We start from the raw sequence: 23481 nt of genomic DNA, 5'->3' as shown, positions 1-23481 counted from the left end.
CGGATTTAAAAATGGGGTTACCTTTGTAAGATGCGACTCAGATGTGTGTCTCTACGTCTGTATAACCAGGCAGGATGTCTCCGTTGGAGCAGCTCTTGGGTTCCCCAGCAGGTGGGGTGGTGGGCAACATGTGGGCAGTCGTCGACGTCTCCTCAGGCGATGCCTGGTTTTGCTGGATCCTGCGGTGGATCAGGGGCACAAAAAACAGCACCACGCCCCCAATCATAGGAGGTACCCCAGCCAGGGAGAAAGCTACTGTGTAGTCGCCAAAGTAGTCATGAAGAAGACCTGTGAATAGATCCACAAGAGAATATTAAACACTGTTTACTTAAAGAAGTAAGGAAACATTTCAAAAGTTTTGGGATGGGAAGACTTCAAGGCTTATTTTGTGCTGTCTGTTGCTAATTTTTTCCACATATGTTCTTGAAAATCTATAAATACCCCCTTAAGCATTTGCGTAGCTTATAATGGTGAATTCAGTTGTTCTGTAAATAACTATAATGAAAAAGCAACACCCCGAAGATTAAAATTAAGTTATAGAACCAAGTTTTGACTGTTTCAAGGAGCATTGTTCAATCTATCATCTATAAATGGAAAGGATACGTCGCAGCTGCAGAAACGCTGCTCAGATGTGAGAATCTGTCAACGGAATAACTTTTACTTGTGCTATTATGGCAGAGAAGCAAATAGAAAGCCATTGTTGAAGCAAAGCCAAAAGAAATCCTCTTTAAATCTCTTCAGCCAGAGAGAGATTCAAAGAGGAGGGGAAAAAGCAAATGAGGTGGATTAGCAGTATTTGCTAGCATTTGATTGTGTCATCTTACTGTGAAACATTGTCTCTGCTGCCCAGATATTGAGTTGTGTCAGGATTTAGGATTTTCTGAGTTCTCTGTATGTTTAGTTTAGGTTTCTCTGTGTCTTATTTTGATCCTGTTCCCTGTGAGTCCTGTCTCCTCCCTAATTGTTTCCCAGCAGTGTCTAGTTCCCCAATTGCTCCCTGTGTATTTAAGCCCACCTGTTGTCTCTGTCCTTTGTCAGATCCTTGTCAGTTGTCGTCGTATGTCAGTCTGTTAACCCTCCAGTAGAACTCTATAGTCCTGGTCAGTTTAGCTCTCGTGGTCAGTCCTTTGTTTCTGTTGCTACTGGTTTAAGCTTTGCTTAATGTTATGAGTAACAAAAGTGTCTTCAGTCAGAAGCTTCTTCTGATTTGTTGAAAGACTGACTGCTACCAGAATCAACATCCACAATTACTCTCTTAAGATACTTGGATGATATGAGATGTGACTTTTTTTTTTTCTTTTGGGATAATTAAAATATTTTTAAATTGAGCTGAATTATGGTTTACTGCAAGCTATTTATTGAACTCAGCAAATATGTAGAAGAAGGTGATTCGGTAAGATGGGATTAAAATGAAACATGATTTGCGTTTCATCGCAGCTTGAGGACAAATGGTTTAAATCAAAGCGTAACGATAGGTTGTGGAATGGCCCAATCAAAGCCCAAAAATGAATCCAGTTGACATTCACAGATGCTCTCCGTCTAATCTGACTCAGCTTCAGATTCGTTGCTAAGAGGAGTGAAAGGATGTCAAAAACTCTTGGTTCATGCAAGGCAAGGCACATTATTCTCCCATCAAGTCAACGTGTGAAATTGTGCATCGTCTTGTTGAACACACAGCATCCACTTTTCTTTCCTATTGTCTGATATCTTGAATATGGATTTGTCAGACAGCTTTCTAAGAAGTATCGGTCTGTTCCAAACGCATCCGAGCTCAGAGAGGTAGACCGTAAAAATGAGGCCCTGTCGTTTGTCAGCAAAGTTTAAGTAGAACTTCAGCAGCTTTTTTCAGTGGCTTGCTCTTCTGCACAAAAAGATTCGGCAGCAAACATCAATGGTACAGTCGGGTCCATTAGTGAATAGAGAATGGGTAACCTGGACAACAGAGCGGAACAACATTTAAACGTTTCGGTGCAATTGTCCTCATTCAGACTAGACCCTCGTCAAGCCGGACCTTTTATTTCAGCAGAACAGGGGGACACTGTGTGTATTTAAGCAACAGAGAATTATTTAAGATGGTTCCAAGTAATTAAAGTCACTAATGAATACATTTCAGTCCTATTAAAACATTTGCATTTAAATTGCTGCCACAGCTTTTTAGGATTTACATCAATGTTTTGCTGTAAAGTTACAAAGAAATTTTACATAAGAAGGTTTATCATCTGAAGTCGGACTCAGTTATGTGCTTAAGCAGAAGCACAAATGACTCAGACTCAGTTATGTGTCCAGCAGGTCTCTAGGTCTGTATTTGACCTAGAGACCAAATCTGTATTTGACCTAGAGACCAAATCTGTATCTGGATCTAGAGACCTGCAAGACAGAGTAAAACCACACCTGAGTCATCAAATTAGTTTTTAGTGGTTATAATTTCAGGAACCATAGGAGGAGCATCTTATCTTATGGTGGTAAAGAGCTGACCTCTGACCTTGTTTGTGCTTTTAACCTCAACACAAATCCTTTAAGAAGGCTGCAGTTGGCCTGAGTCCTAAACGTCTATAAATGCAATCCATTGTACAAGCAGCAGGGCATTTGTCCCACTTTACCTTTACTTCCAACATATTGTCTTCCCTTGTGTGGAAGTTTTTCCTGTAAACGGCAGTCAGCTTAGGTTTTGCAACAATGCGTTCCTTATAGAATACATATTACCACTCAGAAGTGAAATAAAAAAATAAACAACTCGCACCTGCAATTGGTGGACCTGCCGTCATTGGGAGGGACATAAGGCCCAGAAGGTAACCTATGGCTTGAGAGGCCTGCATGGGGCCCACCAGCTCGAAGGCGATGGGAGCCATCATGGTGAGGAAGCAACCATCACAAAGCCCCAGGAACACACACACCACCACCAGCCCCTCGAACACCGCGCACTGAGGAATCATCATGGACATGAGGCCCAGGGCCATGAAGGACGCCACCTGGAAGAGAAAATTAATAGTAACTCTCTTGGTTAAGCTCTTTGTTCTTGGATAAAGCAGTCCAAATCTGAGGAAATCTCTGAACCACATCATGAGGTCTGAAGGCTCTGTGGTATTTTTATCAGCGCTTTAAGCGTTAGTTAGCTCAGATTCCTCCAGTCACTTAATACCGCCTAATTTAAGTAAGCTCCAGGTCTGTGACAATAATACTGTGAAGAGAGAAGGAGAGGCTGCGTGTTATTCACAATGAGCTAAAAGTGTCACTTTAAACCAGAGGTTCTCAAAATGTGGGGCGCGGGAAGACGTCTGGATGAAAAAAAAAAAACATGAACACTGTATGCGTTCAGTTTTTACCTTAGAATGGCCAACTCTCTGTTATTCCTCTCTCAATTTGATACAGTAGAGGCTTCCGCACTTCCCATATCCGTGTCCTCTGTCACTTTTATCAGCAGTTAAAACTGTTTAATCCGTTGTAAACATGTTGTAACCTGTTTTTCCGAGCCGCCTTTAAACGCAACATGAGCGCTACGCCGCTCGCGCTGGGTTTCCACCTGTGAAGGAGACCTGCTGCTGCTGGGCGGAGCTACGTAGGTTTGTGTTAGAATCACGGCAGCAAACCAGCAAAACGCAAAGAACTTTTCACAGTTTTTCCCCCAAACTTACAGACTGTTGATTAAAGCTGTTGGATGAAGGTAATGTTAGCTAAAAGATGACTAGCTAATATCAATACAGCACCTTAAGCTTGTTAACAAGTAGCTTGTAGGCTACTGGTGTTGTTGTCTATGTTCAGCTACGATTCATTTTGCCCCCAAAAAAGTTGATTCCCCCCCTTGTTCGTCTGGAGCCGGGGCTGAGTATAACAGGGAGTGTCTAAGAATCCAACCCGCTTCGCTCACACACATCGTTCAACCAGACAGCTATTTGTAAGCCATAGGGGGGCCAGAAATAGTTTGGAAACCACTGGGAGGGCCCAGGAGAAAAAGTTTGGGAACCACTGCTTTAAACCCTTAATAGTCACAAGCAAGACCCGCTAAGAAGGTTTCAGCAGTGGATAAAAACATATCGAGGCTGTCCAACTTTAAAATTTCACCCTGTTCATTATACTTTACACACTCTTTCTAACCAAATTAAAATATAATTTATATACTGACAAAATGGCGACAGACAATAATGAGGCTTTAAAGGTATATTTTTATGATTAAATGTCACTTTTCTTTATTAGAGGTGATAGGAAAATGTGACTCAACTTTAACACATTTTACGAACAATACCTTACTTATTATTATTTTGTCTATATAATTATTTATTAATAATTAATTTACTAATTTTCACATTTTTGTAGATTGTCTTTAATTCGTAGTCTCAACATTGTAAATTCAGGCTTAAGTAAATAAATACAGCAACATTAATCATCACATTTGTGCAGCCATCAACAAAGACATGTGATTACTCCGTTCATCAGCAGTGGTAAAGTTAATTTAAATTGGTTGATTTGGTGGCTCAAAGGCAGTTTTTATTAATTCTTCCAGAAATGTAATATACACCTGCTTCATTCAGTCCAGAAACAGCTTGACTGTGTTTGGGGTCAGTGTCATGTTGTCATAATTTGAGGAGTAGAGAAAGAATTTGGCGGTCATCTTTTTGAGCAACAAAACAGTCCCACAGGTCCCACCACCATGCGTGACAGTTAGTAAGGTCTTATTGAGTTTTAAAGTGACTCTTCCAAACACACCACATGTCATTTTGGCCAAATAACTCAGTTTGTCTCCTCTGACCAAAATGTTTCTCCAGCAGACCTTTGACTTGTTCACGTGGGCAGTCTCAAATTTCACTCGTGGTTGAAGGAGTCTATTTTAGTGCGGGCATTTTTTTTCTTGTTCAGCACCCTCTAAATCAGAGTTCATGTTAAAGCCTTTTCACTGTAGACAGTGACACTGGAAACAGTTCCTGGGCTATTCTAGGGACATCTAGGCCAATTTCTGCCACCTGAGAATGACAGAAGGTTGTAACTACTGTACACTCACAAGAAACTGACGCAAAACACATAATAAACTGGTTTTGGTGTAACGGAAAACATAAAAAGTATACGGATTCCAGTTACAGGCCAGGTCTCCGCAGAAGAGAATCAAATACGAGATGCTTTTTATGTTTTATTCTTTGCCGTCAAATATTTACAGACAGCAGAGAATTCACTTGGAATAAATATTTCTCAGCCTGGTTCTTGTTGTATATGTAAATATTATGAACTGACGTCTGCAAATCATGCTGTCAGATTGAGCCAGTCCATAAACTTTGTGCTCCTGTGTATACGCCAGGGGGAAATAAACCCTTCTTGCTTCCGCCTGTTGTGCTTTGCCCCCTCCTGTTTTCTCAGAAGTGAACAATCAGTGCCAATAAGCAGCTACGTAATTCTCTGGCAGCAGTAAAGCTGCTTCCCCTCTTAGTAGAGAAAGGATTTTGTAAAATGAATGCATGAACCATAAATTATAAATAAATTATCCTTATAATTAAAGACTGAATTTCCACACTAGTAGAAGGTGATAACGTTACACAGCACAAAAAAATAATTATTTTGAATAATATTTGAAAAAAAATCACCTTTAGAGTGCTTACCATTAATACAATATGAACTTTTTCACCTTTTGCTCATGAGTGGAAGAAAAATTATGAATGGTTTTCAATGAAAATGTAAAAACAAAGGCATTTGCATTTAGTGCAAGGGAACACAGCAGACAGGTTGGGGACAAAATGGTGGCGAGGTTTAAAGCAGGGTGAGTTTTTTTTTTCCCAGGTTTGACAGTCTGATCAAGCTTTGTTCGATTCGTCAACTGAAAATGGAAAGAGTAAAGCAAACTACCACGAAATGCAACCACCTAAAACTGACAGGGAGAGCATTGATTAGAGACTTTGGAGGCGCTCCAGATCTCTATACCTCAGGTGTCGACACGAAAGTTTAAAGTTAGGTTTACAGTCGATGCATTGAAGTGGGGTGCAGCCTGTTATAATGACGTAAAATGTGGGAAAGCTCAATTAAATTAATATTTTTGCAATACAGATAATGTTACAGCATTCATAGAAACACAAAGGACTAACATCATCCCACATGTTCCACAACTTCCTCACCTGCATGTAGATCTTCCGTAGACCAGGAATGAGGTCTCCGATCTTTCCAAAGGCAAGTCGTCCCACCCCAGACGACGCTCCGATGCAAACCAGCAGCACCCATTCCTGTTCATTCTCTTTGAACTTTTCCTTCACAAAGTTGATCTGAAATTAAACATAGAAGTTAATATGCTGCACAAGCTCCTATGCAACTTTTCACCTAAAACAAAAGAAAAAACCTGTGGGAAGAAGGAATTATTCATCCCCTGCCCCAAATCGAGGCCTTACAATAACAAAGTGTTCTCATCAATACAACTTTAGAATGGCTGAAGAGGAATACCCGGTGCATATACATCACATTCCCTCACTCCCCTTTAGCCATGACCCCCAAAACCAGGCCCAAAACATGAAACCGCCCTCTGAAGTCTTTCCTGAGACTCCTGGTTCTTGTGAAATATTTGCTCTGCTTTGAAGAGCTCTGCATCCCTCAGTGGCCATAGGATAAGCATGTTTAGGGACACAGAGAGGCCATACAGGAGAGGCTTCCTGAGGTGGTCGAGCCAATACAAAGGCCGGGGCTGTGTTTACATCTGGGTCCGGGCCTGAAACAACAGGCCGGTCAGAGGGAGGCCGGAGTTGGAACATCTGACATCTGGATAGAGGGAGATCGACTTCGAACCTCTGTGTTGAAACTTTACAGTTCATTCACATCCCTCACTATCTCATATTAAATTAGCTACAGTTCAAGGTCACATTTTGCAATCATGAAATCTAAACCGCTATCACTGTGAAAAGCTGAACAGCACATTTTGATTTGGCAGTGATTCGACATTTTTACTATCGCTGTAATAACACAGTCAGTTGGAGTAAATATTTATGTATTTGTAATAATACTGAAAAACGTATAACCTCTTTCCTCACTCTGTAAAACAAGCTGAAAGTGAACAAAGCCTGTGATGGAGGTCAATAATTTAGTGATTTCGATGTGGAATAAGATAAATCAAGCCAGAGTCACCATTCAGCACCACAAAGATGGAGTCTGTATTTATCTTCCAAATTTAACTTAATAAAATAATTTTCCTATGAAACAAAACACAGATCATTAAAAAAACAAAGAAAAAACATCCATAGAGGTATTTTTTCTCATTACAAGCACAAATGTATGTCTTACTTATTGGGATGTTAGTGGATGGAAAAAAAATCTAGATGTTTTTTTGTTTTTTTTTTAAATACTAATAAAATTGGATGCCACTAATTAAAATCTGGTGGAACTAATGGGAAGTTACATAAATCAAGTTTTCTGTGAAGCGCTCAGAGATTTGTTAATGCACTGAGTTTCTCATGTAGCAGCACTTGATCTGTCATCTGAACATGGAAGCTGTGTGGTGAAAAAGAAACTATCAAGAAATGACAATCAACCTAAACTGACAGGCTTAGCTAGGAGAGCAAGGCATCGTTAGTGAGAGAAGCAGCCATGTTGACTCAGAAGGAGCTGCAAGATCCACAGGCTAGGTGAGAGAATCCGTTAGTGACTCACTCCACATGGCTAGTTTATATCAGGAACTTTTACAGTGAAAAGACGATCTGAGGCAGGACTTGAAAAATGACGGTTACAGATGTTTTCCATCCATCCTAACTGAGTTCTGGGTGTTTTGTAAGGATGAATGAGCGCAATATTTAGTTTCTAGATGTGCTAAGCAGGCAGAAACACGTACAAAAAGGCTTGCAGCTGTAAAAGCAGCAAAAAGGTGCCTCTTCAAAATGCTGACTCCGGAGGCTGAACACGCGTGAACACCACGTCGTAAAAATCATGCATCCCTTCTCTTTTTTCCAGTTGGCAAATTTTTCATATTTTGTGTCAGTCTATCACATAAAATCCACATAAAATATATTTAAGTTAACCTGAAGAAAACAAGACACAGTAGTTTACTAAACCATGGTTACAACATTAAAACAAAGCTTATACTTTACTGTTAACACTTGAAGGTACCAGAACACAAAACTGAGGAGAGATTTTCTTACCAGATGGATATATGGCACAAAGTATCCCAGCACAGCTGTTGCTACTCCGAACGCCCACACCCGGTACGTCACAATGTGAAACACACGAAGGTTGAAGTACTTCCTAACCCCAGCAACGACCTTGCTCCACTTGCTCATCCCCTGAGCCGATGCCTGGGTCTCAGCTTCAGCAGGGCCGGGGCCCATCCCCGGTGGGCCCATGCCTCCCCCGGTGGGAAGTAAAGGTTTGAATGTTAATGCCAGCAGGGCCTGCACCAGCATGAAGAGGCTGAGAATCTGGAAGGTTCTGCTAAGACCCAGAGGGTCAATCAATCTGTCCAGAAGAACTGGCAGTCCCATGGAAAAGAGGCTGGCTCCGGCAGTCACCACACCGTTGGCCAGGCCCAGTCGCTGCCTGAAGTAGTGACCGAGGATCACTAATGACGGCTGGAAGGCAAAGGATGAGCCACAACCGAACAATATCCCATATGTGAAGTAGCGAAGGATTAGGGAGCTGCAAATGCAAAGAAGAAAAGCTTAATTGCAAGAAAAACTGCTAAAAATGTTATGTACTACTAAAAAAATGGCATTTTCCAGTGGGAAGTATCCATAAACATTGCAACAGTAACAAGTTTATGGGCAAAAGTCTATAAGACTTTTGCACCAAATGAGTGTTTTCATTGACGTATAAAGAGCAAAGTTTGTTCCTCTGGCTGGCTAAGGAGACTTTCCCCTCTGGACATTTTCTGTAACTTACCAATAATTAAAGCTCAGCACATATCTTTTTATGTTCTTCTCTCAAAAATGTATTTCTCTTAAAAAGTCTTCATCGGTTGCAATGTATAAATAGAGGGTGAAATAAAGAAGCATTATTAATGTTAACATGTTTTAGCATTTTATTGATTTTTGACTAAATTAAAGTGCAATCAGTCTTACAGTATGTCTAAGTGCAGAAAAGTGTAAAAATGCATTCACTATGCAACTGTAACTATAGGCATCTTACTTTGCAAATGATGTTGTGAGGAGCCCTATAAAAGCCACTGCCGCCCCACAGACAGCGGTCTTCCTGCAGCCAAAGTGGTCCGTGAACATGCTGACCACAGGAGAGCAGAAGAAGATCATGCCCATGGCCAGGGCCCCGACCCAGGCTGCAGGACGAGAGCAGAGAGGAGACAGAACCATCATTAGGAACATGTGGAAACCGCATGTGTTGTGGCAATCACTGAAAGTAAATATGACCCTGTGTGACCACAGAACAAACACCAGAGTCCTTGCACCATGAAATTTTTGTTTTTATTTCATAATTAAAGCCCTGTGGGCTACTCTCATGTATAACTATGGATCAAAGGGCACAGTTTGCTTTCAATCCATCACGCACTGCTTGGACTTGGAAGAAATTCATACAAAATGGCTTTTGGAACAGCTAAACAGCTTTGGTGTGTGCAACGTCTATCAGAGACTGGTGGAAAAAAGGAACCTGAAAATCCTGCTTTATAATAATCCTTCCTGAATGTGGCAGTTATCTGATTACCACATGAGACACTTTGGTGAAAAAAACACTCTTGCATCAGTTTCTTCACATGTTTTCAGAACATTCATGTTTGCCCTACTTTTTTGTTCTTCTATAAGCTTTTTGAACAAGTAAAACCTGTGATCTCAGTGGAAGCTGTAGTGAAAGGAAGACATATGCCTCATTATGTGCTTTAGCTTCCTCAGAGGAAGTTCAAACAACATGAATGTGACACCAATCTGAGATTTCTAGAAAGTTAGAAGGTTGTTTTTCAGCAATTGAAGTGATTTTCTAATAGTTTAACAGTCTAATAATAACTTTCTAAAAGTTTTTTTTATACTTGTTTTCATCTTATTCTGCTTAAAGACCCTGCACAGTGATTGTTTAAGACCTAAAATGTCATGTCAGCCAAAATTACAACACAGAAGTGGATACATAACCAGTAAGGTATTGAAAAAGATCAACATGCTTCAGTTACAGTAATTGAAGTTTAAAAATGTAATTTAAAATGATAAAAAAAATTATATTTTTAACCCTTTTTTTTTTTTGTCCTCCCGAGGACAACATTGTAAAGATGGGTCATTTTGACCCGAGGACAACAGGAGGGTTAATATTTTTTAGAGTTTCACATAAATGTTTTTTTTTTTTTTAGTGTCTCAACAGATCAAAATGTGGATCAAAGTGTTTTTGTTAAGTATTAATAGAGTGTCCAAGCATAACAAGCCAAATGGCTCTGAGAGAGACACAGCGTGCCCCTAAAGCAAACAAAAACACATGCCTGACTCAAGTCTCCAAGGGAGCAAAGGTAGCTTGCATGTCTACCACGCTGTCCTGGTTGTGACCTAACTGATGCAACAGTTCACTGGAAAAAGGTGATGACCTCGTCTGACTTCTTAGACAGTGAAGTGAAACGTGAGCTTGGGATGGTGATCGCTGTGAAGCTTGACGTAAATATCCTGCATGTTTCTGCTCGACTTCTGAACCACTTCTGAAATGATCTTCCAAGTTTTAAAGGAGGAAAATTTTCATCCCACCATGCAGCTTCACTAATTCGACGTCAAATATGAGTTTACCTTCTTCTACCCTTCTCTGTCAACTATTTTTTTGTCACCTTTAGCTTAATATTTTCTTCATAATTTCCTCGATGACAAACAGGGTCAAATACTCTGCGAGCTCAATCAGAGCTCTCTTGGATCACAGACATGAATGCCAACAGTGTTGAAAGTTTCTGCTACAGACATTATTTTGACAGCGTTTCTCAAATTTTCTCAAGCAGCTACTCAGTTTACAAGCATCAACGCTTTCTGGCAGGAAAGACCACAGGCATCTCTCCCCCTCAAACACTCAACGTGTTTACTTCAATGTGGGCAAACACTGTTCATTTGCAGAAACCCCCATCTCTGAGACAAATCTTTAACATGTTTTACATCCATTGTTTTATTTTGCTACCCAAGACTGCCATGCACTTACAGTTTAGGTCAGAAGTTTAAATTGTATTAAAAATGTGAAATAAACCGTTGCTTTTGGGCTTTAGATATTTAGTTTGAACGGTTCCTTTTCCATAGTGAAATTATTGCATGTCAGACAACTGTAATGAGTTTTAAAAAGAAGACTCCATTCAGAAATTTGAATACTGTGAATCTTCTCTAGTCCACACATAGAGTCACATTTAAGGATTAAATTAATTAAATTAAAGTAATATTTTGCTGTATTAATTGTAATGGAAAAAAAGAGATAAAAATATATTCACAACGTTTTTTGCAATCCTTTTGGGGCAGCCATAAACCTACAAACACAAATACTGCTTTAAAAAAAACATCTATTTTTAAGGCAAGTTTATTCAGGAGACAAGTTACATAAAGAAATGTGTTTTTCAATAACAAACTGCACACACAATCTGAATTTAATTATATTTTTGATTTCACTTACACGTACCAATGATCTCGGGAAACTCAGAGGGGAAAGTATTAAAAGTAACAGTGATGACAACACAGTAGACCCCCTGTATCCGCAGGGATTAGAGACCACAGCAGCCTGCAACTAACTAAAATCTTCCAATACTTGAGACCACCGCTAAAAATGTTTATAGATGCCTATATAGATCAGACACCAAATATACTTTAATATGCAGAGTGGAAACTGTCTTAGTTTTATCACAGAAGGTAACATCTCTTCCACTCTTGGGGTCACAGCGAATCAGTGCTAACGAAAATAAATATTGGCTGCTTTGCAAACACCAACCAATAGCATGTCAAGTAGCTTTGAATCTAGGTGTTTGAACTTCCCAAGCTGCATTTTGAAATATCAGTGAAATCAGCGAGAAAGGAAATATTCCACAAAGAAACTGGAGTTTTGGTCAACAGAAAAATCTGCCAATAGGTGAATACTGAACCATGGAACAGGCAGGAGTGCACTCTACTATCACTGTTGGAGGGTTTCACACAACATTACTCAAAATTTTTATCATATTAAGAAATTTTTCATGATGAACAATGTCCAACATGTAAATTTATTGTATGTTTGTCTCAACTATAGATAAACACCATAGTCATATTTGGGTAAATGTCCCTACATAGAAACCTTATGCTTTTTGCAACAGTGAATACATTTGTCAGTGGTTGCTCTAAAAGTTGAGGACGGATATTTGACTTCATATTGGCAGATTAGATGGGTTCTTCAAAACTGGTTGATTTGGTGGAACTGACCATCTTTTAAACAACATCCACCCAGTGTAAGTAGACATAAGATTGGGCTTCAGGAAACCCATTCATCACATTTAATTTAACCATTGCCGTATGTTTGGAATCATCTTCCTGTTGGAACAACAAAATATGTCCACGTTTCAAAGATCTTGACCTAAATGAAAGGAAACTTGGTTCAAATGTTCAGGAGCCAGCCAAGAACCACAAACGCTCAAGTCTGGCACGAACTGAGAACTGCAGGTTAGCCAATGTTGCCTTCAACAATAAAGCAAGTTTTAAATCAGCATGGACTGACAAGGTGGTAATCAAGAAAGAAATCCCTTCTCTAAAATCAACACCTTCAATTACAATGTAACTTTGTAGGTCCTCACATGGACGAGTCAAATACCTTATGGAGAAACTTTGATTTCACTAGAGCAGGAGAGAAAAAGATTAAGCTTTTTGGGCACAATTACAAGAATAATCTTCGTATTGGAAGAATAAGACCACTGCACCAAGTTGTAAGCATCATTATGATGTTAAGGATCATAATAATCATAAGGATCATAACTGCCAGTGGCACAAGTAGATTAAGTGGCGGTTCTCGAACCACCACTTAGGTGAGTTTGTTATAAGATTCTGGGGCGAGGTAAATTGCAGTCCTGCAAAAACCATGTAAACTAGTCTTTCTACTGTCAGCCGCAAGGAGGGGACACCTCCTAAACAACTTCCCATCAACTGCATATGCTTGCACAAAGTGGGAAAAAACATGACAAAACCTTCAAATCCATAAATTTTTTATCAACATAATGATAGGACTGTCGAAATGTGATCAGAACTGGATGTTCTAGAAGGACAACAATCCAAAAAACACAGCAGTAATGGCAGTGGATGAAGCAGGCTAGCATTAACCTTTTTGCGTGGCCCCGACCTGAACTCAAAGAACAGAACGAACTGTACCCAGCAGAGTCCATTTTCAGAATAGAGTATGTTATGTGCTTCACTGGCTGGAGACAGAGATCATAAAAAAAAGATGGACTGAAGAGGCTAAAGAAAAAAAGACCAAACTCAGATTTTTCTTCCCCAAAATACTAAGACCATAGTGGGTTTGCGTTTTTCAAGGTTTTTGTTAGAATGGCCCTTGGTGGTTGGAGGAAGTAGGAGACTTGAGGCAGAGAAACAGTGCAATCCCACTGGGTGTTTATTCACCAGCATTTAACAGAAACAACCCTTCTTACAATGACCTAGGGTCTCAGCAGCAACACAACCATTGTGGCCAACATGCAGCCTTTTATAGTCCCTGGCTATTCCAATTAACAAACCCACCAAAAACAGGGTAAAACAAAATACATACACACAAACAAACTTTGACAAAATAACCAAATCTTCAGAATAATATACATTACCAAATGCTATTCATTTAAACATCTCTAAAAACAAATCTCTATCGATAAAAATATAAATCCAACATTAAATTTATAAAGTACATAGCTCTATTGCTCCCCCTCTTCCATCTGCTTTGGTCTCTTCTGGAACCTTTAAAAGGTGCTCAGGCCCCTGGGGAATCTTTTAGCCTGAACACCCTGCAGAGGAAGAGACAGAGGTAAGCCACACCCACACAAAGCCTTCAAACATTTCAGTGCATTTCAAACAATCACAACACTTATATTGTCCCTTTGTTGTATTTTAACAGGACACCATCAGTTCCAGCTGAGATGCCACTGTATAAAAACACACAATCAATAAAATACTTCAATCTGTTTCTTTTATCAATCAACACACATTTCAAGTGTTGTACAGCCAAGTAATGAAGACCTTCATTACAGTTTTATTGGATCTAGTGGTCTTCAATTGATAGTGAATTGACAGGAAAATGGGTGATGAGAGAATGGGGAAGACATGCGGCAAAGGTCTTGTTACGAAAGCAGCATTCACTTGAAAGTTTAAAACCACAAACCCATGTTTCAGTGCTATGTGCTGGTGAAAAACAAAATGAAACTCGCCCGTCACCCCGCAACGCCCACCCCCGCCCCCCAAAATACAAGAAACCCTTTCTGACTAAAGCAAAAGTCTGGGAAAAAATGAAGTGCAGCGTTCTCATTAGAGAGGATTAGGTCAACACACTTCGAGACAAAAAGAAAAAGAACACTGTGAACTGGACTTGCAATAAAATAGAGGTGTGTGTTTCTGTGTGGGCTCTCAAGCTTTTCGTTCTACTTAGGTACATTCTGACAGCAACTCTTTGCAGCCTTCCTCTTCACAAGCATTTTCTAGCACAGAAACTCTAAAATAGTTAAAGAGGCTTCCTGGTGAGTACTCTAAAAAAATGTAAAAGCTTGTGCACATTTAAACATCACTGTGAATGTTTTCTAGTTCTGTTTTCAGGCAGAGCAGAACAGTCTCGACTTTATTTGTGTGTATGCGAGTTCTTTGATCTACGCAGCTACACAGCTGTGACTTCATAAACATTGTGCATGCCAAGCCAATCAACACTTTTTTCCAAGCAGTCTGTAAGAGCATGCACCCTGAGTCATTAATGCCACTGACCCCTTTTTAAAACCGCCTGGTGATGAAACTTGCGTTTACATAATTCACAAAGCTTTCACAAATTAATCAACTTCACAAAGACAAATGCACTTGTTGACATGCAACTTCAGTTTAAGTCAAGCAACTGGAACCGATAAATGAGCTTAAGCTGCATGTTTTTAGCATTAATGTTAAAGAATAAACACTGAAGGGTACTGCAAATAAACGAAAACTGTAGAGCGTGAAAAAATAATATCCACTCCGCACACACCAATTAAAATTTGATTTCATGCACAAGGTGTTGCCAAACAATTGGAAACAGCTCATTGTACAAATGCTCTCTGACGACATTGTTTGTAGCTCGCACAGACATAGGAGGAAATATTCAGTCAATGAAACAATGCAGCAGACTGCGGCTGGCATTGTGTGGACCTCTCACTGTAAGAGGGAAACAATAGCCATGCATATTTTCGCACTATTAATGGAAACATGGATTTACACGAATATAGTGTTGATATGGAAAACATTTTCCTCAAGGCCAAATAAAACGTCCTTAGCAGGTGCTGGAGATGGAACATGCAGCAGTATGTGACGTTCAAGTTATTTTGGTCTGAAACAGCAGATACAAAACAGTTACCGGGTGGAAATCTAATAAAATGCTGTTTTATTTAACCGTTTGCTAATGTTAAATTGGAAGATTTAGTGATTTATGTGGTACACTGTTAGTTACCGTGGTATATCTAAACCTTTAACGTCGGAAAATTAAGGTTAGGTAGAGATTTCCAGCTACCAATTGAATTTATGTTATGAGATATAAATGAAAAAACAAGTTGTGGGTTCTTTGATAGAGAAAATTAAGAAATTACCAGATAATGCATCAAATGAGCAGTACGCCTGAGTGAGCCACTAAGGAGTACAGTGGCTCACAGATCTGTACACATACCAGTTAATATGCTTAGGTTGAGATGCAAAAGAATGAAAGCATAATAAATCCTTTTAAATCCTTTTCCAGATTTAATGAGACACTTACTCTGCATTATTTCAATTAAAAAAAACAAAATTTGTTTGAAGGTAAAACCATTAAAAATGGGAAGATGCAATAACCCAGTAGCCAGCTACTGGGTTTAATGGATTTATGTCTGGGCTGTATGAGGTACAGAAAAATCCATCTTCTCCTGGATTCCAGATTTGGCGTCAAAATAACTACTTAAATTTGTTTTCAATTTCATCTAGAAAAGTAACCACACATCATGATGCTGCTGCCACCAAGTTTTACAACAGTCACAATATCCTTTTGGTGTTTTAATTTAGGTTAGTTTCATCAGAAACTCATTAATCAACAAGGTTTTGGGAAATTTTACCCATGTTTGGATGTTTTCTTTGATAACAAAAGGCTTCTGTCTCATTACTCTACAGCAGATTGCTGACAAACCCTAGTGTTGGTGTCAGTGTCTTGTTAGCCTCATTGATCAGTGGTCAGCTTGCCTTTTCGATAATTTTGGAGATGGTGACTGTCCTTACAGTGTTATAAAACTTTGAGTATCCTTCTCCTGAAGGACAAATTTGTTCAGGTTTAAAAACTTCTTGCAGAGAAGCAGCAAACTCTGAAAAGCTAAGAGTCCAAGGTTCTTTAATAAATTACAGTCAATCCCAACATCAGATCACTTATCACACACTACCTGGATGTGATGACTTCTTTGGAGCAAACTTCATGTGTGTAAGAAATTAAAAGTGCTGGACAAACATTTCCAAAACCATCTGCAACAGATAAGAGGGTAGTATCCTCAAAGAGCCTCAGTTCAAAAATTAGTTTTGACAGCAGAAATCAGTGGATGCTTCAGGGTTTCCCCCCAGTGTATTATGAGCGTGGTGGGTTGCCAGTCTTTCCTTGTGCCCCAACCAGGCTAAGCAATACTTATTTTTGCATTTTTTAAGTCTTTATAGTTGGTGTTCAGGTATTAGTCTTCCAATCTTTCAATAACACATAATTATCAAGTGATATTTTCAAATTTCGTGTCAATTTTAAACATATTTTAATTAAAAAAACCAACAAGCTGCTAGATGAATGACTGTCCTAGCACCAAATCACCACGCTTAGGAAGTTTTCTGGGAGAAACCTCGTGCTTCATGACTTATTTGTTGCCGCTTTCTGAATGTTCCTAAAATCCTCCTGATGATTAAAGATTTTTAGTTACTCCAAACTGCGAGTCGATGAAAGCTACCTGTTTGGATATCAATATTAATGCAAAAGAATATGAGATATACATATGTTTACAAGTTGCAAAATATGCTTCAGGATCTTTCTCTAAATAGATAAATCGATCTATTTAGTGGTGTTTTTGATACACAGAAAATTATGGTCAAGAGGACATCTGCTGGATGCATTTTCTTCTCCTCTCTTTCTCCAACCTTACTAAATAAGGTTCCAAATAAAAGACAAATCAAACACCCGCTCATAAAAACAGCAAATCTCTACCATCTGTATATATGTGCTCATATAACAGTGTGAAAGCTCATGAGACCATGATCCAACCTGAACCCATTCCCCTTCCCTCTGGAATGCCAGAAAGCCAGCCGTGCCTTTGGTTCTGCCAACTTGGGATTTCAAGCTGCCAGCAGAGATCCTGGAGAAATCTCAGACTGCAGGGAGACAATTCAGTACCAACGTGGACAATACACCAGAGGCTGTTCGGGTCATAATGAACTTGTTTGGACCCTGGAGAGTGCTTTCATTGTGCCTGAGACATGCTCTCATTCTGCTTTGTTTGAGTGCCCTCAAGAAAAGCAGATCACCCACTGATCACAAAATTTAATGCTTGACAATTTCCTCTAATGTTTCTGGTGAATGTAAAACCATTGAAAAGTGGTCCCTCTCTTCCTCAGTGCAAGAAAATCCAACAATTTTCTAATTGACCCTTAAAATTATGAGGACAGAAAAGGTTATTAGTACAGTTTGTTGGTGCAAAATTTATCTGAACTTCCACTTATTTATTCCAGGTGACATTAAGTTACAAATTGGCAAAAAGCCAAGGTTTGATAAATGTTTTTACTGAATCAAAATATTTACACAAAAACATATGACACTAAATAACTGATTATCAGATTACAAACACTAATCATTAAAAAAAAAACTTCAAAACCAAAAAGAGACTATGTATCAGAGCCAAATGTTCAACCAAAACTTTCATGAAAATATAAAAAAATTAGATTTTTTTATGTTTAATTCATGTCAACTATATAGTTGAACTCAAAAATATGATTTAAAATGAATTAGTTGCTCTGTTCCTATATATATATTAACTCTTTGAGTTAAGATGATAGACATTCTCATTATTTGCAGGTCTTTCTGAAGGGATCCTGTCATGGATTAAGGACCTTGCTCTTGAATCTTGATTATGCTTTAGTACTACTTGGTTTAATAATATATTAACTTCATTTATTTTACTTATGTTCTGTATTCAGCTTCCAACTAGTTAGCATAACCATAAATACTGAATAAACCAAATGTTTGCATCTTTTAAACAGAGTAAACCACGTTTGCTTTCTATCCGCCTGTTGCCTGTAAGTGTGAAGCAACAGGTAGGGGAGGGGCAGAGTGGCTTTACTCTATTCTCCATAGAGCTGAGACAAAAGAAACGCCACAGCAGCACTTTTTCTACCGTATAATTAAAACACCTTTATACCCCAAGAATAGAATAACAGATAAATAACTGTAACCTTTAACACTAAAATAAACCCGTCATCATCCTCCCATATTTTGCATGGACTTCAGAAGTTTCATCCTACCCCTCTGTCAGCCAGGGCCAAGTCAAATAACACAGAGCAAGGCCACACAATGACAACAATGGTGTAATTATACAGAACTATTTGGAAGACATACTTGGGCAATGCTACAACAGTTTTAAGAGCACATCTCAAGTTAGTCTGACTAGTTTCTACTTGCTTGGTTTCAACCGTGCCTGGAGTCGTTAAGGGGCATTTTAAGCAGATAAGCTGTTAGTCGCAACTTTACCAACAAAAACGTCTAATGCAGTTTTTCAAAAACTTCCCAGCCTCCTTTCTTTCAAATTTGTATGAAAAGAGTGAGGAATATGCTTCCTGTTCAATGCAGCGCTCCTTCTGCTCTGTTTCAGATCAGTGGCACAAAGATCAAAATTACTTTAGGCGTTGATAAAAAATTAATCCGCCGCTCCTGTCGAGCCTTTCTTCTGCCCCCGTCTCACACATTCCCCTTATTCGCAAACTGTGCAGCCGGTGCAGCGAGCTGTTTTGAACTTCTCTCCCTCTTTGGGCACACCCGTGTTCATCAGGGGCTCGCTCCCCCACCAATCATTAAAGCACCACGATTTTCTTAAACGTCTTTTTTTTTTAAAAAAAAACATTAGTCTTTCATGGTGAATGTGAAAAGATTTGGAATTAAACTGTGACTTGCTGCAATCACTGGGCAGTAACAACGCCATCTGTGTTTCGCAACCCACGCACCTCACCACCATTTTGCTGTTAAAAGAAGAATGTATTTATGCACACCCCGTTGTGGTATTTCAAGATTTCCTTTTGCATCCCTGAAGGCCTGGTAAAATAAATATTTGAGATGAAGCATAAAAGTGAAACAGATCTTTAACAACCTGTGAAGAAAAATTTATTATTTTGGCTTCGTAGGCTTTTTTAAAGTGATTCTCAATAGTCTCTCCACTTGAAGGCCAGCCAAGAGAATGACTCTTAAATTTCTGCAATACAGACACTGGATCTAAAGCAGTCACTCCAGTCCAAACAATTTCCTCAATGCAGAGTAAAAAACACAGCATCCAACCAATTCACATTTATATTTAGAAAAATAATAACACAAGAGAAGGTCTTCATTTATTTTTTTCCACACTTTGCCATTTATGATAATTAATTACAGGCAGACGTTCAGTCTCCTCCCACACATTGTCTTTTACCGTAGCTGGTGACTGTGAAACACTTCAGAAAAATACCCTGCAGTGTTATTGTATGGTGAGAACGGGAAAGAACGAAAGGAGGAACCCAATGCCAAAAATAACACCCAAAAGAAATAACTCACTAAGCAGCAGCTAACACACGTGCATTTTCACCTTTATAGGTCTTTATATAACTGCAGGCTGAATGATTATAATGAATCCAGTGCTAATATTTTACCATATGTATATATTCTTGCAAAATAGAACTGCTGTAACTTTCCAAGGTCTAAATTTTTTTAAAATTGTCCTGCTTCTGTTTTTTTATAGTTATTCATAAATCTGACTTTATTTAATTATGTGTGCTATAATTTGAAGCCTCAAAATGAAAAAGAAAAAATATTAAAAATGTTCCCTGCTCACAAATTACAGCTAATTTCCAGCAGACTTTACTGCAGTGCTGCTACTGAACAAATAACACACAGATGTGGTCATTTAAGGGCATGCTACACATTAGTGTTACTGTTGCTGCTTACAGGGTCATGTGATTACACCAAGTGTTTAACACTGCCGGAATAATCTCACACAAGAAATCTAAAATATTGTTGGGACTTTGAATAATGTGATGATATGCATAGGTTGAGATTTTAAGTTTGAGTTTAAGTTAGAAACTCAAAACTGCAAAATGTTTTCATCATAATATCACAACATCTTAAAGTCTGTTTAAATAGAGAAAGGTTCAGAGTGACTGGAGTTTTCTCTGGCTGTATGACATAAAGAAACTCAGAATCCAGTTGCTGAGCACTGCCAGACAGCTCCCTGAAAGAAGACGTCAGATCTCCCCCACTTGCAAAACGGACATATTTGACTGTTTTACCAGAAGTTTATTCTATGCAATATCAAAATAGCAAAAAAGTTAGACTGTATATAGCTTTGCAATAACTGTAAATACAATCTCTCTGCAATGTCAGCAGTAGGAGTAATTATGTTATTTTACTTAAAAGCAATTAGAGTGTGTTGTTTATTTTTATTTAAACATTTTCTGTCTGTAAATATTTTGGTCTAAGCTATCCCATAAGAACTCCATGCTATCATATGCTTAAATGCACATAAAAGATAAAATACATGTTCTTTGGGAGAGGTAATAATTTTGAATTTAACAGAAAATGAAAGGGTTTGAGCATCAAAGCTTACACTGAAAAATGAAACTAAAAAAGTGATTTGATGGTTGTTTATGTACTGAAAATGGTTGGAAATTCCCGGTTTTTATTTATTTTTGTTACATTTAACGAACTGAGAAAATAGATTCTACTGTATTCGAAGTAAAATTGGTGAACATCTAAGTTTTCTAGGGTTGCCGGGGCATCTCTAAGCCACATGTGCATCACCTGGGTCCACTTGTTGCTGTTTTTCGTACTCACCCACTTTGAACTGGGAGGTTTGGTCCTCCGGGTCCGTGTGCTCCTTCACCAGCATCGTATGGAGGATCCCGAAAGAGTTCTGAATCCCGAAGATGGACCCGTTGCACCAGGTTGCAGCAAAAACCACGAGCCAGCCCCAGCCTCCTTCTGGCGGGACAAATCCGGATCCCTGGCCGTGCATCTCCAGCTGCACCCCAGCTTCAGCATCAGGTGAGGCGGAGAGAGTAGGCTTGGACTCTCCGTCTATCAGCTGCACGGCATTATCCTCCTTCGCGATTTTACACTCGCTACCCGCCGGCTGTCCATCCTTGCTGCCGTCCGCCTCCGGGGGAGCATCTCTCGGCTCCATCTGAGGCTCTGCGCCCGGCTGCTCCGTCCGGGACTTCTCTGTGGACGGCTTCGCTTGAATCTCTATCCCGTTGATCCCCATGCTGTCTGGACTGGAGGGGAGGTTACTGCTGGATTTTGGCGTTCATGCCGGGGATATAGGTCACTGACATAACAGCAGCGATTTGAATAACAGATTTGATTGGCTATCTGTCAAACGTGCAAGACGGATGGTGGTTCACTGGCACACGAGCCTCCTACACGCCGCTGGAAGCCGAAGTCTGAGCGTCAACTTCTGAAAATAAACCCCAGCCTACAAGCGCTACATTTTCCATTCTGGACTCCGTGTTTCCAGGAATTCACCGACCTAATCTCCCTTTCTAATATAATGTGTGTTCCCAGGAAGTGCCTGTAGAGAGTTAACCCATATATTTATTTACTTGTACTACTGGTTCCGCTCGGTGCGTCCGCTCCGCTTCGACACCGCGCTGTATTGTCACGCAGTCCGCACACGGTCCTTAACATCTCGCAGGCGGTGCGACAAGCTATGTCTCGCACCCCGTGTTTCCCTTGACACACATTCACGCTGTTTCGGATATAGCTAGGCCTGTGTGAGTCCCAGCTGTGGGCTGTGTCGGCTCTCAACTGTCAACACTGCTTCTGCCGTCATTGAGCTGCGGATCGCCACCGCCTCCTCTCCCTTCCCCGCCGCGGGCAGACAGTTGGAGCCAATGGGACAACTTCGTGGCCGTGACGGAAAGAGACGAATATTGGCGAATCAACTGGACGGACAACTAGCATGCTGTAGCTAACACACTATAGCTAGCATGTACAATTGTAGCTTCTAAGCAGCTGTAGCACTTTAGGCTGTTAAATATACCTGGTAATTCTTAAAACTATTAAGTTTAGACTTTATTATTGCATATCTGAAACTAGTCTTATACATAACGTATAAATTATTTTTATGTCTAAAAAGTAGACAGGAATCATAAAGGTGTCAGTTTCAACATGATAAACACTACAATCTCTTTTGGAAGGTTATGGCAACATACTGGTGTTTCTGTAAATTATATTATAGTTTGAACATATTTATTGTAGTGATTCAATTCAGAAGTAAAATCATCTGGCATTTTTTTCAGTTGATTTAGATGCCAGGCAAATAAAACCCAAATTCAATGTAGGACTATTGCATGGGGGAAAAAAAACAATTCAGACACGTTATGCTATGGTCGTTACTACTGGGTAAGCTAATCTAATTCATCTAATTGCTACAGTAGCTGGCTGGTTAATGTTTCCAAACATATTAATGAAAAGTTAACTGGAAGGAAGAAGTGCGGCAGAAAATACGTAAAAATTTGCACAAACAATAGCAGAAAACGTAACCTTAACAGGGAACTACAATCCTTTCTTTGAAAAATGTTGGGATATTAATGTGGGCTAAACCAAACATCTTCATTATAATCTTTGCACGACATTATTTCACCTGCTAAATTCTGTGTGTTTTGAGTTCCTTTCAAAATTAGCAGTTTTATGCAATAAAGTTGCTGCTGGCTGTGTTTACACTCTCATTTCATGTGAAAATGGCTACAACAAAATTTACAACCATATCTCTGACCCTCAGTCAAATCCAGAAGCAGAAGTGAAGCCTCCTGAACAACCGTCAAAGATACAGAAGGGGATTTCTGAATGGTCAACAAAACACTTGTCTTTTCCAGCAGCCATTGTACAACACATAGAGCAGTAGAACCAGCTGACCAAACTTGCACGTCTTCTACTAAGACGAGCAGTAGTGGGTTTAGCTCTGCGCGGATTGCTATGAGAAGGACTGGGCTCGACTAGAATTGCTGTAAGGGGCAGTGCCCGCGGATTAACGTCAGTGTAAAGAGGTTTTTGAAAAGGCTAATTTTCCAGACACCAAAATAGATTAACTTTTTTTCCAGAAAACAACTGGATGGGCTTTTGGATATATTTTGCATAATAGGTCCCTCATTAGACGAAATCAAGGGTTTTCAAAGTGTGGGAAAGCTA

At 39.5% G+C, this 23481-nt stretch overlaps 1 protein-coding gene across 1 annotated transcript in view; it reads right to left on the bottom strand.

The window, feature by feature from the left end:
* Positions 1-23141, bottom strand: part of slc16a2 (solute carrier family 16 member 2) — a 28870-nt gene extending 5729 nt beyond the window's left edge. The window contains exons 1-6 of the mRNA XM_015027599.1: positions 21127-23141; positions 9076-9220; positions 8094-8586; positions 6093-6236; positions 2741-2969; positions 22-288 (exon numbers count right to left, since the gene is read on the bottom strand). Coding sequence (XP_014883085.1) covers positions 38-288; positions 2741-2969; positions 6093-6236; positions 8094-8586; positions 9076-9220; positions 21127-21556 — 1692 coding nt within the window. The 5' untranslated portion in view covers positions 21557-23141 and the 3' untranslated portion in view covers positions 22-37. The remainder of the gene's footprint in view (positions 1-21; positions 289-2740; positions 2970-6092; positions 6237-8093; positions 8587-9075; positions 9221-21126) is intronic.
* Between the last annotated feature and the right edge of the window lie 340 nt (positions 23142-23481).

This window comes from Poecilia latipinna, unplaced genomic scaffold, assembly GCF_001443285.1.
Source record: "Poecilia latipinna isolate Pla-1442-1.1 unplaced genomic scaffold, P_latipinna-1.0 Scaffold0, whole genome shotgun sequence".
Lineage (NCBI taxonomy): Eukaryota > Metazoa > Chordata > Actinopteri > Cyprinodontiformes > Poeciliidae > Poecilia > Poecilia latipinna.
This window is presented reverse-complemented; position numbering and strand designations above follow the sequence as displayed.